Genomic DNA, 16,444 nt, shown 5'->3' with positions numbered 1-16,444 from the left:
TTCTTCCTAACCTTGGTAAGGTGCATGAGGGTATTTAGTGTACCTGCTATGGTTTCTGCCACAAATACTCCTATTCATATGCCTATAAGCATGCCAGGCACTACTTAATTTTGGTAAGCAGGATGCACCGCTTCAATTACACCCAACACTGACCATATACATTCACTCAAAGAAATAGCTACACATAGGCACAGGCAATATCCTAGATACATAAACCATATATAATCTCACAGTACATATATATACACATAGTAAAATCACACTCACATACAAGGATAAATATATTCTAAACACTCCAGAATGGAAACATTATAAACACATGTTAAAATTTCCTGAGCATTGCAATATGGACAAATAAATTCTCATATATCTATATATCTATATCTAAAACACAGGTTAGTTTTTAAATTACTCATACATTTAGAATCATGCACTTCATTAAGCTTTTAAAGATACTTTTCAACCAGCAGGTATATTAAGGCTTACAGTTTTTGCTCTTCCATAAACTCAAGAGGTAGAGTCTCTGCTTACAATGGTGTTCTGCCTAAGATGTAATTACGTGAATTAGCAAAATCAATACATCTGTTTTCCTCATAAATTATTTTGAGCTGTAAAAGAGGTTAATCCACCACCTTTTCTAAAATATATGGAAACGCTGTCAAAGAGACTTCTTATTTATTTGTCATAGTAATTATTGCTCTCTGCCTGATAAAGTGCCCTCCTTTGCCATTTAAGCAAGCGGTTTACTTTGTAAGGACTATCAGAAAACATGAATATTCCAACTCCTGTGAATACAATTCAGCAACCCGTCAACTTAAATCATATATTAAAACCAGAGCTATTCTTCTTGCACATTTCATCAAATTAAACCCCTTAATATTTCATGTTTAAATAGGGGAGGGATAGTTGCGAGGCAAAATAACTCAGAACTATTGTGCATGGAAGAAGATTCTGTCCTCTCCAGAAGTAACAGTAACAGTAATCTCATTTGATTTCTCTTCTATTTCTTCCTCTCTTCTTTTTCTACTCAAATCTGCTTGAAGAACTTTTCAGAAGTTAAGACTCCCCCTGCACTTACTGCAAGGTTTCTCAGTCTCTGTTTGCCGGCTGCTATTCAAAAAAATATATACAAAAGAATACTTTTCCATATTTTATATAGATTTGTCCATTATACTCCCTGCTAGTGTGTCTTAGCACCTTCCAGTAGTGCCTTATTTCATATGAATAACACCTACTGTATTACAGCTTGAGAAGTTCAATCACTGAAGGTGTGAGAGGTGGGCTGACTTCAGTCATAACTGAAAAAAAACCATTACCTGAACAAGACAAGACAGCTACCAGAAACAAGTAAAGGAGGTGATTTTTTCCGAACACTTTAAATAGCTCTGACTTAGAACAATACAATCCTCCCTCCACACTTACATGAATAACCCATCCTTTGCTGTTTCCTAGGATCTCAAGCATTTAAACACCAGCCAAGTAAGAAAGAGCTGAAAAACTGGAACAGACCTCCTTAGCAGGTGGGGGGAAAAAACATTCCTGTGACTACTGATCTTGCCTAATACAGTAAATTCCTAAAAATAAAATTGTTTCTTATTTCCCAGCATTCCATTTTTCTTTGTTCACTGAACTCAGTTTGCACAATGAAGCCAGAAATACCAGCTTCCTTTTCTCCATCTTCAACATTAGCAAAATGTCAGTGGGTTTGGATTTCTTATATTAAAGGTGAAAGATTAGGGTTTAGGGTTTTTGTCATTTTTGGTTTTATAGTTTTGGTGCAGTTCTCTGCACATCATACAAACATTACGTAACACTACTATGTTTTGAAAACCTTCTTTCTTTCTTTCTAATAATAAAGTCTAAACATTGGATCTATCCTAACAAATCATGCTGCTCTTGATAATTCAGGATAGACAAGTTCATGAATCTGAGAGAAGATAAATACATTTTGATCACAACGCAGTGATAACTGACTGATGCAGATAGAATCAGTCACTGTATTTGCTTACAATAAATTTGATGCTAACTGAGGAGGAATAAATCCTCACAACTTTACACACTGTGAAGTCATGCCTATATCAGATGATTATGCAACCACTTCCCCTTAGGAGACTTTAAATTACTTGACTCCCTTTGTCCAGTTGAAAATGAGTATACAAACCAGCACAACAGATTAAGAAATCACAGTGAGCAAGCAATATGTCAGACTGAGTGACTACCAATCAAATAAAGAACCAGCTATGCAGACCATGCTACCAGATCTAGGCCAGATTCCTGCCCAGTACCCGTCTTTTACTCCACTGAAGAACAAAATTGACACAAATTGCTTAAGTACTTCCCATGAGTGGACTTGGCTAAAGTGAGTTTTGTTATAACGCATATTGCACTGGAGGTAAAATTCAGTATTTATTGTTGACACTCTGCAAAATCAAAGAGCTTGTAATGATTTTGAGCACCAATGACTTCACGCTATTCCCCTCTTAAGACAAATAATAGTGAAAAAAATGGATGTGCTTTTGATCTCAAAAGCAGAAGGACACTATCTTTACATTTGTTTTTTGTTATAAAAACATAACTCAATGCTCACAGTAATCCTGCATCTGTCTTCAGGTAACAAAAGGTAACAAAACAGAAATGCATTGCATTACACAAGTTTTTGGCATCAAACAGACCCTCCTGAAGTCAACTTAAGCTGTACTTGTAAAAATTACAAAATTTCTATTTTAGATGCCTCAATATGGATGTAATACTTTTACTTTAGGCACTATCCCCCCATACAATACACTACAAAGCAAGAAATAACATTTTTTTTAATGTAACATTACTGTAGTTCTCCAAGCAAAGAAATTCAGTGTTGAAAGGCAGTAATACTGTACCTTAATTTCTTCTATTTCATCTGGCACTATCTTGTATGCAGATATAGTCCCACCCAACCTGAAATCAGAAGAAAAATATTCTCTGAAATCAGAAGAAAAATGTTCAAAAAAATCCCCCTTCCTTTCTTTATTCAAAGAAAAATCTTCACGTGATTAGCATAAACATTAGAAACAAGGTGTCCTTCATAGGCTGAAAGATAAGAATTAGGTCAACCAAGCAGAATTACCATCACCAGGATCATATTCTTTATCATAATGTCCATCAGTCATCATATTCTAAGATTTCTTGTTTGTTATTTAAGTCCTATAAATGAGTTTAAATATTTGAAGCCTGATGCTCTTTGTGCTCATATTTCACTAAGCTGCTATACAGTCTTAAATACGTCCTAATGCAATTCTAGAAACTGAAGTTTTTAAAATAGACATGCATGTACAGACCTCACAAACTACAAAGACTCTATGGTTTACGTGTTTGAAAAGTCTCTGGAATTCATGACTGGTAATAAGAAGTGGGTGATGTGTTGTCACTGATGTAGACAAAATAAGGGGGTTTGTTCCACACTGAACTTAGCTATTTTGTCTACATCTTGAAAAAGTTATGGTAAAGAATCATTCACATACTGAAGATGCATGAGTAGCATGTACTATAAATGGTGGTAAATATTACATTTTCTCCAGCAACAAGCAGACATGGCTTCTTTTATTTCATAAAGCAATATCATTGATAGTGACAACTCAGACCTAAAAATGTAACTGCACTAATGACCTCCCTGCTGGCTCTGCACAGCAATACTAGTAATTTTCTGGGTCCTACAGAAATGGAAATCACTTCAGAAACTATTTATAGTAAAGCAGTAGATAGCTATCAAATGTGTATTTATATTATGCTTTGATGGGCACACGATTTGCTGGGTAAAAAAATGGCTGGACGGCTGGGCACAAAGAGTTGTGGTGAATGGAGTTAAATCCTGCTGGCAGCTGGTCACAAGTGATGTCCCCCAGGGCTTGGTGTTGGGGCCACTCCTGTTTAACATCGTTACTGATGATCTAGACGAGGGGATCGAGAGCACCCTCAGTCAGTTTGCAGATGACACCCAGTTGGGTGGGAGTGTTGATCTGCTCGAGGGTAGGGAGGCTCTGCAGAGAGACCTGGACAGGCTGGAGCCATGGGCTGAGCCCAACTGGAGGAGTTTCAATGAGGCCAAATGCCGGGGGCTGCCCTTGGGCCACAACAACCCCCAGCAGCGCTACAGGCTTGGGGAGGAGTGGCTGGAGAGCTGCCAGTCAGAGAGGGACCTGGGGGTGCTGATTGACAGCCCGCTGAACAGGAGCCAGCAGTGTGCCCAGGGGGCCAAGAAGGCCAATGGCATCCTGGCTTGTGTCAGCAATAGCGTGGCCAGCAGGGACAGGGAAGGGATCTTGCCCCTGTACTCGGCACTGGTGAGGCCGCCCCTCGATTCCTGTGTTCAGTTTTGGGCCCCTCACTACAAAAAGGACATTGAATGACTCGAGCGTGTCCACAGAAGGGCAACGGAGCTGGTGCAGGGTCTGGAGCACAGGTCGTACGGGGAGCGGCTGAGGGAACTGGGGGTATTTAGTCTGGAGAAGAGGAGGCTGAGGGGAGACCTCATCGCCCTCTACAGCTCCCTGAAAGGAGGGTGCAGAGAGCTGGGGATGGGTCTCTTGAACCAAGTAACAAGCGATAGGGCAAGAGGGAATGGCCTAAACTTGCACCAGGGAAGGTTTAGACTGGATATTTGGAAGCATTTCTTTACAGAACAGGTTGTTAGGCATTGGAATGGGCTGCCCAGGGAGGTGGTGGAGTCCCCATCCCTGGAGGTGTTTAAGAGTCGGGTCTACACAGCGCTGAGGGATATGGTGGAGTTGGAAACTGTCAATGCTGGGTCAGTGGTTGGACTGGATTATCTTCAAGGTCTTTTCCAACCTAGACGATTCTGTTATTCTGTGATTATCTCCCTATTATTGATTTTTTCCTTCCAGTTGTCAGCATTTCCACACAGATGTATTTCCTTACAGTCAGTCTTGAAATTACTGCACATATTGTTTACTCAGGCTAAAAAGGGAAGAAAATACACAGAAAATACTTTAAGATTTTCTCCACAAGTCCTGCCTTTCCATATTTCTTCAAGAAAATCACTCTCATAAATGAATGTTTTGAAGGCTTTAGACAGAAAATGAAGTCTGCATAGGAACAGTCAAATCTGAAGTCTACCACTGCTCCAAGTAACATCAACTATGATTTCTGAGGTAGAGACAGGGTCCAGACATTACTGCATTCTCATCTTGAACAATTAGAGTGTAGCAACTGCTCTCTCTTATTTCCTCTGCAACTTTCATTGCTGCTAATCATCAATGGAGTTGAAAGTTGGAGAGAACTGAAACTTTTTTTTTGTCAGCGAAACTACAGACATAAGCTTTTAATCTCAGACTCACAGACTGGTTCGGGTTGGAAGGGACCTTAAAGATCACCTAGTTCCACCCCCCTGCCATGGGCAGGGACACCTTCCCCTAGCCCAGGTTGCTCACAGCCCCGTCCAGCCTGGCCTTGAGCACTGCCAGGGAGGGGGCAGCCACAGCTGCTCTGGGCAACCTGTGCCAGGGCCTCACCACCCTCACAGGGAATAACTTCTTCCTAATATCTAATCTAAATCTACCCTCTTTCATTTTAAAATTGTTACCCCTCATCCTATCACTATACTCCCAGATCAAGAGTCCCTCCCCATCTTTCCTGTAGTCCCCTTTAAGTACACAAATGGTTAACTCTATCCCAGCCAAAACCAGCACATTCTCCACCCCTTATTCCATGCCATTTACTGTTTACCATTCTTCACTATACCTGACCTTTGTTCAAATGGTGTTTCCAGGGATAGCTACAAGACATTGATTTTAACATCATGACGAAGGATTGCTTCATCATACCATGACAAGGAATGGCTCAGATCAGTCCTATTGCTACTAGAATGAGCTCTGTAAGAAAACAATTTTTATTTAGTTCTTTCAGATTCATTCCTGTCAGCACTCTGAAGTACCCAAAAAATAACTTGACTTTCTATCCTCTAGCATAAGTTGGAGACAGAGCCTCTGCTACCAGCATGCACCAGCAGGGAATTCCACCTGGCAGATTTTTTTATTGGCCACCCTCGGCACAACTGTCAAGGATTTTCTTGAGATACCTCAGGGAAAAAATAAAAATCAGAATAATTGACTCAATAAACTAATCTGTCTTGCTTAAAGCATTAAGTAGCATAATTTTCTGCAAATACTTCTGCAAAGTATTGTGTCAAGAGTTTAACATACTGTGAATTTGCCCAGTTGCAATCCAAATGGTAGCACATTTTAAAGTAAAATGTCAGGTACCACAATTCCACATTTTTGAAAGAGAAAGATACATTAAAAGTTATGTTATTGTTTAAATAAACAGTCTCTCACCTACAGCTTCAGCTTACCATACACATCTTAATACTTTTTCAATCCTACACTGACATCTTTAGCTTGAAAATCCAGACTACATACATAAATAATAACAAATTTGAAATAGAAGGAGAACCAGAGACACATAAATATACAATTCTATAAATGCCTCAGAGCTGAAATGACATTTTTAAGGAAATTTATACTTTCCTAATTTCAAAACATTAAATTTCACTCCATCTTATAACTCCTGGAAGAGAGATCCACCACAGCAGATTGCCAGTTAAATCTGGTACTACAGAGGATATAATAATAAAGACATTTGACTTTGTTTATAAAGCTTGGTTGTGAGTTTCAAACAAGTTTAAAGGCATCACACGCACTGGGAGGATCCAATTAACACAGCCTGAACTCTTCTACTGGTCATAAGTATGATATATGTGAGGAAAAGAATTTTTTATTTTAGTATATAATAACGTATCTATGAGAAAAAAGGATTTCAGCTGCCTATTTGGCGGTCTGTGAGTAGTGAACAAAAACATATACATAAAAATTTTAAAACAGTCTGCTTTTCTTCTGGCAAAATGCTTGATTAGCTTCCATGTCATGCACAAAATATTATGGTATACAATTCACGTGCCAAACAAACGTTAAGAGGCAGAATCAGTTGTGAAACATTCTGCATACTCTTTACTCAGAAGTCATAAATCCCAGTTAATTCCAAACTCATGGTAAATAGTCTGAAAATAAATTTGAAAGCGCTTAGTTTGGTGTTACTAAATTGTTACTACAAATCTCCCACAGTCAGGTAAGTCACTACACGATGTGATGCACACACAAAAGTTACTGGGAAAAACAAAAACACTGTGATAAATTGTAAGACAGAACAGCAAAATCAAGGCAAACTGATTATCAATGCATTAATTGGTAAGTCCAACTTAAGGAAAACTTTGTATTTGGAGTATTTCTCTGAATTACATTTAAGTGTCACTATCAATTGCGACCTGTCTGTAAGTTTGCTTGTTATTTTGCAAATCCTTGATTTGGTCACTGACACCTGAAAGAACAGAGACCAGATGATTACACACAGGAGATTTCAGCTACAGGATGATACAGTCTGTGACAGAGGACTTGCACACGGCATACATTTTTTTCATTTTCTTGGGAGCAACATCTCTCTGCGGGTAGAGTATTTTATGCTAGCTTTTTTGATCACAGTGTTTCAAGAAGCAATTACACTGCAATCAGAAAAGCAAAGGCCAGCTAGCATGAGTACACATTAACTACTATGGGCTTTGTACACTAGAACATAATGCAGCAAAGAACATGTTAGAAGGGCCGGGATTCAGTTCACTGGGGACCCAATTTTTGTGCAGATTCACTCTTAATCTTTCACAGATTTTAGTTTTATTATAAATTTCATTATATTTTTCTCCACTTGAACAACACAACATCCAGCATCCTATAATATAAATGTAATTTTCTCTCGGAACAAATACGCAACCAAGAGCAAAGCTAAATATTCAGCCAGCTGCTTCCAGTAAGCTGAAAAGACAAGTCACAAGCTTCATCTACAGAGACCTAATAGGCAAAGTCCCTCTCTCCTGAACAGTAGTATTTTCACACTATAGTGAGCCACACTATTTAATAGTAAAATTATTTTAACTACTTTAATTTTTCATATGTATATGTAACAGATAATCTCTGAAAGGTCAGATGATATCTATTTAAATTTTCATAGACACGAGTCTCATCAAATGTGTATCATACCCTGCATGTAATACAGACACCCCAGTTCTCTAATCCCTTTTCACAAGAGAAGTGAAATTATTCCTAGGTGCAGGAATTGGAGCTGACACAATAAAAATGAAGAACCATGCCTTATTTTGAGGAGAGAATCAGAAAAGACAGGGTAGAAATTCCATAAAAATTCTTAGGAAATAATAAATCTTATATGCCTATTTGCACAGGAATTTGCAAAAGAATAGAAACTCTGTGTCTTTCTTAGGGAAACTATTTTAGGAAAAAAGTGAACCTCAGGTTGACATATAATGCATACACTGGGTTCGCAGGAAATTCACAAAAAGGATTCAGAAGAATGTGGAAAACAAGGTTTCTATAGCAACATAAGAAATTAGCAAAATACAGGAAATAAACTGAAGTGAGGCCAATACAGTTGTATTGGAACAGATGGAAGCTTTACTATTTCACAAATTAAAGCAGAATATCACTGAAGAGGGAAAACTTGAACGTAATCCAAGTTAAAGAAAGTTAAAAACCATGAAGAAATGTGCTCAAATGGAGGCAAGAAACAATGAACCACAGCCCAAATGGGAAGAGAACTTGAAAAGACAAAACTTAAGAGAAATAAATTACAACTCTATTATAACAATAAGCAATCCATTATTTTAATAAATTATTTTATTACCTGTTTGCTGTATGTTTCAATACTCTAAAACAGAAACTGAATTTCTCATTTTTAAAACATTTATTCTGGATATAAGGTTAAACTTATCACAGTGTTATTTCCCATATAGTTGCAAGTTGGACTTCCGACTGGTTTTCCCCTGTGCCCCTGTATATATATATATATATGTGCCAATGGACTCACTGGATTATCATGGCATCATGTGCAAGGCACTTGTGCACCTGGACTGAATCAATACTGGTTGGCTTTTATAATTTGAAATCTGACCAAAGACATGAAACACAGTCTTTATATAGTTCCACATTCAGTAACTGCCATAGCCGAGCTATTGATTGATCTGTTAACTTAATAAATGAGTCATACTGTATGCAATGAAGTCAATTTTCTAAAAATAGCCTGTAGCCAGCTTGGCTGCTGTCATCTGCTGAAGTTCTCCAATGCCACTTTAATTAACATTAATCTTTCTTCAGATAGATCACTGTCTAAATGATATCAAGTTGTCACTAAACCTCCCAATGAAACTCTGCTTCATCTTTAAATGAAAGCAAAACTCAACATCCTCTGCTCAAGTTTGTTTTTTTTTTTCCCAGACTCATCTCATAAATATATTTGTTAGTCATCGTCAGAATATTTTACCTTTTGACTGATTTATAAACCAAGCAGAATATACAATTGAGAGAGACTGTGCTTGTGAGCAGATCAAATGACTGGGAGCCAGACTGGCTCTTTCTAATTCTAAGGCCATGTTCATTTTATCACAGGCTGCTGAATGAATACATGTTAGGATACTACTCCTGTCAGAGCAAACTGACCAAGATAACATTTTTGGTCTATTCAACTAGGCTAGCTTTATGTTGACCCATGAGACATCACCAAATCTTCTTCCCTTGGATCCTCACATACAGCCAAAACTTCACCGAGAATACCAGGGAAAGAGGTGCCAGAATTGCATTTCCAAGCAACTTTGTTCTCCACTACCTGTAGGGCTGTACGTTAAAAGCAGACACAAAGCTCCTTTAATTGATACTAGTTTCTACTGACCTTTAAGAACCTGTTAAAGCACCCTGAAGGGAGGTAGTAAGAAGGCATGCTATTTTGGGCTCACTTCCTACACGACAGCACACTGGCAACCAGAGCAAGCTGGGCTGCAGCTCCTACCCCTGGCAGCATGCCAACAAGGAATTGTGCAAAACAGCCTGCAAAGTGCTTCGTGAGGACAGTTTTACTTACTCTAAAGTGTAGAGTTACATGATGAAGATCCAGCCCACGTTTTTTGTTTTGCTTCTTTTTGGTTTTTAATGGATTCAATAATTAGATCCTTGAAAACTTACTCACCCACCCCTAATCTTAGGCTAACTTCAACATGCTATTGTATTCAAAAACCTCACAGAAATTAAATGGTTGCAGAATGCCCTCTGTCAGTTCATGTCTATCATGAACAACAGCTCTCAGATGATGACGTCAAAATTACAGGATTTTCCCTCTGCCTCACCATGTCCCAAAGATTTATTGCACACACAAAAAATGAGGGGGGATAAAATTAACCCAGTGTTTTAAATTTTTTTATTCCCTACCTTACTATTGTCTTAAGAGTAACAAAGTATAACAACACAGTTTTCACTGCTTTCTGCCTCTTTTTTCTAAACAGAAAAACCAAACTACATAAAAACTTTATTTTTAAAGAGGAAAAAAAAGATTTTTTTTTTTCACTCTTCAAAGTTTTTTGGTTTTTAACTTTATTATACAAAAAGCAAGAATAAATTAGAAGAGGCAAATTTTTCAGGCACCTTCAGTAGGAAATTACTGTTATCTCAACAATCTGTTATTGGAAAAGAAGGCAACAAGGATCTTTGTTCTCAACAGACATCAGAAACTAGGAATAAGGTCATATGTACATCATTTGGTAATCACATGACCATGAACCACTTTCCCCTTTTACCAGGATGATTTATTTAATTCTTCTGGGGAAAATTGGAACTATTATGACATAAAGTATATGAACTTAAAGGCACCTCTATACAGTTATCAAAACCCACATCAGTCAGAGCTTAGTGTGGTTTTATAGGGGATATCTTTAACTCAGGGCACAGGGCACATCTATACATGACAGTCTGGGGTATTAACACTGCCAGACAAAAGACATACCTACAGACTGCCTCCTCTTGAAAATGTTTATCAGTTTACTTACTATGTAATAAAGACACAGAAAGGGAGCAGGGAAGGCAACATCCCCAATAAATTTTGGGCTTGCAGGCACTGGCCCCCAAAAGAAACAAAATGGATAAAGACAACACTTAAAATACATGGATTTTTCTGTGGTGCAATGTTACTATTTTTTTACTCTCAGCATGAAGAGAGGTACCTTCTGGGCAAAAGTAGAAATGCTGAACTTCCATGAGAAGCAAAAGCTATTTCAGTTTTGCTTTTCACTAAACAAATTCATTAATAATTGTTCAAAAGTCCTATCATTAATACTTGTATGTTTCACAGCAAGGGTATGAAGTATGGAGACAGCAAACATTTTAAGATATTTGAATAGAATGAAATGAAATATGGACAATATGGATATTTATAACTTCACAATTTTGTTTAGGACTTTGGCATTTAACTGTGTCAGACAGTGTAGCATGCAGAGCACTGCACCAAATATTTCATGGATTGTAACAGACTGGTTCTACCAGATTATAACAAAAGAGAGAGGTGCTGCATCTGAAATGGGCTGAGAAAAAAATACCAAAGACTAATTCTGCACTCAGAATTTTCATTACAGATATAACATTTTAGTTCTAATTAAAACTGACTTCTAAATTCTTCCCAAATGCCAGCAGAATCTGAAAACAGTCTTTCCACGTGGACCAACAGCAAAAAGTCCACTTCTATGCAGGATGCATGCATCTATAGCATAGACAAATGATAGTACTATGCTCCATCTGATTGATAATCTAACTATGGGAATCATACATTAAATCAAGCAAACACAAATGTCAGCTAGATTTAACAAAAATGTGTTCCGTGTCTTCAAAAGTTTCCACCGGGGCATCATGTGCTTGAACCAGCCAGCTCATTAAACAACATGAGCAAGATTTGAAATTTCCTGAGAGGAAAAAATATGCAGAAGCAGACAAAAATCATTATCATGAAAACAGTCAAATTCTCACCATTTGGATAAAGAAATATATATATAATATCCATGTTGGGTTTTAGTTGGTAGACTGAGGACTTTCAAACACTGTATGAAGAGAAATATTTATAGTAAGGGCCAAGACAATAATAATTGCTGACCTTAGTTTGTCCTATAGGAAATACTGTGGTAGGATAAAGTATGTATTTGCATTTTTTCCAGCAAGTACATACCTAGGAGAGATACAGAGCATTTGCATATATATTGCTAGCAATTGCCTGTCTCAAAATCCTCACCTTCCTCAACTGAAAGCAAAATTTTTGGCTGGCTGCAAGTGACCTTTTGCCTATGGTGGAAGGCACTGCAAATGAAAGGATTTAGGCAATATGATAAGGATTGCAATGATATGCCAGGAAATGAAAGATTTCACTGGTAAATTACCATAACAGCTTGTGGAAACCTATACAGGCGGATAAAACTAATTTTCCTGACACTTATCATTTCAGTTGAGCTCTATTTGCTTCTAACCAAATGTAAAAGAGAAACCATCTGAATCAAATGTTAAGAAAAAGAAGATTCCTCCTAGGAGAATAAGTTGACCCACAACTAGCAGAAACAGTAAAGCTTATTTTCTTAAAAATTAACATGGGCTACCTCCCCCACAGACTTTTAGTATTAAAAAAATAAGGATTTAAAAAACATAGCCTTTCACCATGAACCCTTCAGTTTTTACCATGTATATGCTTCTCACACTGCACTACAATACCATAATTTTCTCCCCAATTGCTTTAGTGTGTATTTTCCCTTTTGTTTCTTGGATGCTCAGGCATGAGCACATGCTCGTGAAGCACGCTTAGACATAAAAAAGTCCATGTGCATGCTTATGCCAAGGCTAATAAATATTTTTTAAAGAGAGAAGGTTTGGTTGAAATATGTAAAACCAGAAAATAAACTAATGGAAACACAGGGATTCCTGATGTTGTAGAATAAACTGGAATAAATTGCAGACCACAGGTTGAAAAGAGCAGTCACAGTAGTTTCTATGATCAGGCAAAAAGGCATCCAGAAAAATCTCTTCATTCCAGAAAATACCACTAAGGACTAGAAGGTGAGAGCATAATGACTCACGCTCAGGAAGAATAAAATGTGGAGAATATGTGGAAATAGTCTGATCATTTCAGATTTTAGATCAAACTCGTTCTTTACAATTTAAATCACAGGGCTTATGGAAGACTGTCAGAACTTTCAAATAAATTGGTTTTTTTTAAAAAAAATCTTACAATTCTGAAATGATAGAGGAGTCTCAGAGACAAGCAGCATCCGGAAGGGCTACCACATTAGTTCACACAATACTCCATCTTTCCAAAGCTCTAATCTCTCATTTCTCCCCACCATATTCCAGAGAGATATAAAGTATGAATACAATCCAGTATACGATTAATGGTAGTCTTGTTATGTCTGTATTTCTCTGGACAGTTAAATTCAGAGGCAGAATTAGTTGTTTTTTCTTTCTCCCTAATACATTAGTGTATTTGCATATATATACATATATTGTCATGTGTGGCCTAAATGGGAGAACTAAACCGTGGTTTTTAGTGTATGCTATGTGTTGGAGAATGTGAAAGGAAAAAAAAAATTAAAAAATCTGTTCAGCCACAGAATGGAGTCATATGAATAAAACACCATATTGATCCATCCCTTTTCATACCTAGGAGGAGCTTTCTGTAGACAAGTAGCATTACTGACAATGCTGAAAGTGGGATTTTATTATATGTCTCATAGTTATCTCCATTACAGATAATTTACAGTTATTTTTGAAGCCACCATCCGTACTTCACAGCTGCTTCTAAAATACTTCTGTAAGATTCAAATTTGTTATTGAAAAACATTTCTTTGTATTTTGTATATTATTGGATATAAGAGTTTTTCAGCACTCTATTTTTGGTTTTTGTAGTTGTCATTCCCTTTTTTATTTGCATCTGATCATTTAAATGTCAACAAAATGTTTCTAGATGAATTAAAAAACTACTGAGGTATTGTCTCTGCTATTCATGTCACAACTCATTATGACCCAACTCCTTCAATATTCAGAAACATGGTAGGCAGGGCACATGTGGATTTTAGACAACTTAAGATGTCTTCGATTAAATGTGGATTTGTGCATTTTGTTTCATCAGATCCTAAAAAACAACTACTACTTCTACTTTCTAAATAGCTTGCACAAATATAATCCATTGGGAAAATGTAACTATTAACTTCTCCTTACAGCTTTAAGTCATCTTTTAAGTCATTATCAGCTATGTTCTCCTGCCATCTAAATTGTATGATGTTCTCTTAAAAGTAAAAATAATACATAGAACAATCCACTCTGGTTCCATTTTGCCAAAGCCCTTCTCTTCTTATTATTACTGCTTCCCCTGCAAGTAGGACATTGAGAAAGAAGAGTAACCCACCTCTCATCAACTGAAAATTTTTACTTTTTAGATATGACTGCACAAGGTTACTGAACACATATACGCAGTAGTTACTATCATATTCCTTTGGGTGACAGTGATCATAACATCTCCAATAACTTCAACATGCCTCCAGCTATCTCCAAGCTGAAGAACACAGATGAGGATTTGATCTCTTCCTCAGTTGCTGCTCCAGCACAGGTGAGTAGGAGTGAAAATAGGTAAGGTGAACCCTGGAGATTACATTTCTGTAAAATAAGTAACTTTAGAAAGTGCTGTCATGTATATTCCATGTTAGCGAGCCCTGGTCAATTTGCCTAGATAAAAATAGCATATGTGACAGAAGGGTATATCTTCCAAAGCACACATTTAGTCTAGAAGTCTCTGTCACGTAACAGTGTTTTCAGAGGTAACTCCACACAGGTTTTTAAAAAAATGTTAAAAGCAGTAGAGACTTCCTGTTTACCAGCATGATCATGTCGGTCTCCTGTTTTTGGCTAACAATCAATTTCATGTATCTGGAAAATAGCCTTGAAAAATGCTCAACCTGCAATCTTATTGGCAAATACCACAGATAACTTAGATGTGTTTCTAGGCATCTGAAATAGCCAATCACAGAATCATCTAGGTTGGAAAGGACCCTGGAGATCATCTAGTCAAACCGTTCCCCTAGCACAGTTCCCACCTACAGCATATCCTTAAGCTCTAAAGAAACCCGACTCTTAAACACCTCCAGGGATGGGGACTCAACCACCTCCATGGGCAGCTCATTCCAATGCCTAACAACCCATTCTGGAAAGAAATGCTTCCTAATATCCAATATAAACATTCCCTGGTGCAACTTGAGGCCATTCCCTCTTGTCCTATCGCTTGTTACTTGGTTCAAGAGACTCATCCCCAGCTCTCTGCACCCTCCTTTCAGGGAGCTGTAGAGGGCGATGGGGTCTCCCCTCAGCCTCCTCCAGACTAAACCCCCCCAGTTCCCTCAGCCGCTCCCCGTATGACCTGTGCTCCAGACCCTGCACCAGCTCCGTTGCCCTTCTCTGGACACGCTCAAGTCATTCAATGTCCTTTTTGTAGTGAGGGGCCCAAAACTGAACACAGGAATCGAGGGGCGGTCTCTCCAGTGCCGAGTACAGGGGTCAGATCCCTTCCCTGTCCCTGCTGGCCACGCTATTGCTGACACAAGCCAGGATGCCATTGGCCTTCTTGCCCACCTGGGCACACTGCTGGCTCCTGTTCAGCTGGCTGTCAATCAGCACCCCCAGGTCCCTCTCTGACTGGCAGCTCTCCAGCCACTCCTCCCCAAGCCTGTAGCGCTGCTGGGGGTTGTTGTGGCCCAAGAGCAGCCCCCGGCATTTGGCCTTATTGAAACTCCTACAGTTGGCCTCAGCCCATGGCTCCAGCCTGTCCAGGTCTCTCTGCAGAGCCTCCCTACCCTCGAGCAGATCAACACTCCCACCCAACTGGGTGTCATCTGCAAACTGACTGAGGGTGCTCTCGATCCCCTCGTCTAGATCATCAATAAAGATGTTAAACAGGAGTGGCCCCAACACTGAGCTCTGGGGGACACCACTTGTGACCGGCTGCCAACTGGATTTAACTCCATTCATCACAACTCTTTGGGCCCGGCCATCCAGGCAGTTTTTTACCCAGCAAAGTGCGTGATTGTCCAAACCTCGAGCAGTCATTTTTGCCAGGAGAATGCTATGGGAAACGGTGTCAAAAGCCTTGCTAAAGTCAAGGTAAATTACATCCACAGCTTTTCCCTCATCCAATAAGCAGGTTGCCCTGTCATAGTGGAAGATCAGGTTTGTCAGGCAGGACCTGCCTTTCATAAACCCATGCTGACTGGGCCTCAGCATCTGGTTGTCCCACACGTGTTGTGTGATGGCACTCAGGATGAGCTGCTCCATCAGCTTCCTGGGCACCGAAGTCAAGCTGACAGGTCTGCAATTTCCCAGATCATCCTTCCAACCTTTCTTATAGATGGGTGTCACATTGGACAATTTCCAATCAGTTGGGACCTCCCCGGTCAGCCAGGACTGCTGGTAAATGATGGAAAGTGGCTTGGTGAGCACCCCAGCCAGCTCCTTCAGCACCCTCAGGTGTATCCCGTCTGGTCCCATAGACT

At 38.8% G+C, this 16,444-nt stretch overlaps 1 protein-coding gene across 15 annotated transcripts in view; it reads right to left on the bottom strand.

Moving 5' to 3' along the window:
• GPHN (gephyrin) overlaps window positions 1–16,444 on the bottom strand; it is a 220,963-nt gene that overhangs the window by 169,304 nt on the left and 35,215 nt on the right. For all 15 annotated transcript variants that reach the window (XR_003398497.1, XM_026849618.1, XM_026849622.1 and 12 more), the window contains one exon: window positions 2,877–2,934. Coding sequence is in view for 13 of the 15 variants with exons in the window: in XM_026849618.1 (XP_026705419.1) it covers window positions 2,877–2,934 (58 nt within the window). In the remaining 2 variants the exon portion in view is untranslated. The remainder of the gene's footprint in view (window positions 1–2,876; window positions 2,935–16,444) is intronic.

Source organism: Athene cunicularia (assembly GCF_003259725.1).
Source record: "Athene cunicularia isolate RWA chromosome 5 unlocalized genomic scaffold, athCun1 chr5_part1, whole genome shotgun sequence".
Classification (NCBI taxonomy): Eukaryota; Metazoa; Chordata; class Aves; order Strigiformes; family Strigidae; genus Athene; species Athene cunicularia.
Note: the sequence above shows the minus strand (reverse complement) of the source record. Positions and strands in the feature narration are given on the sequence as shown.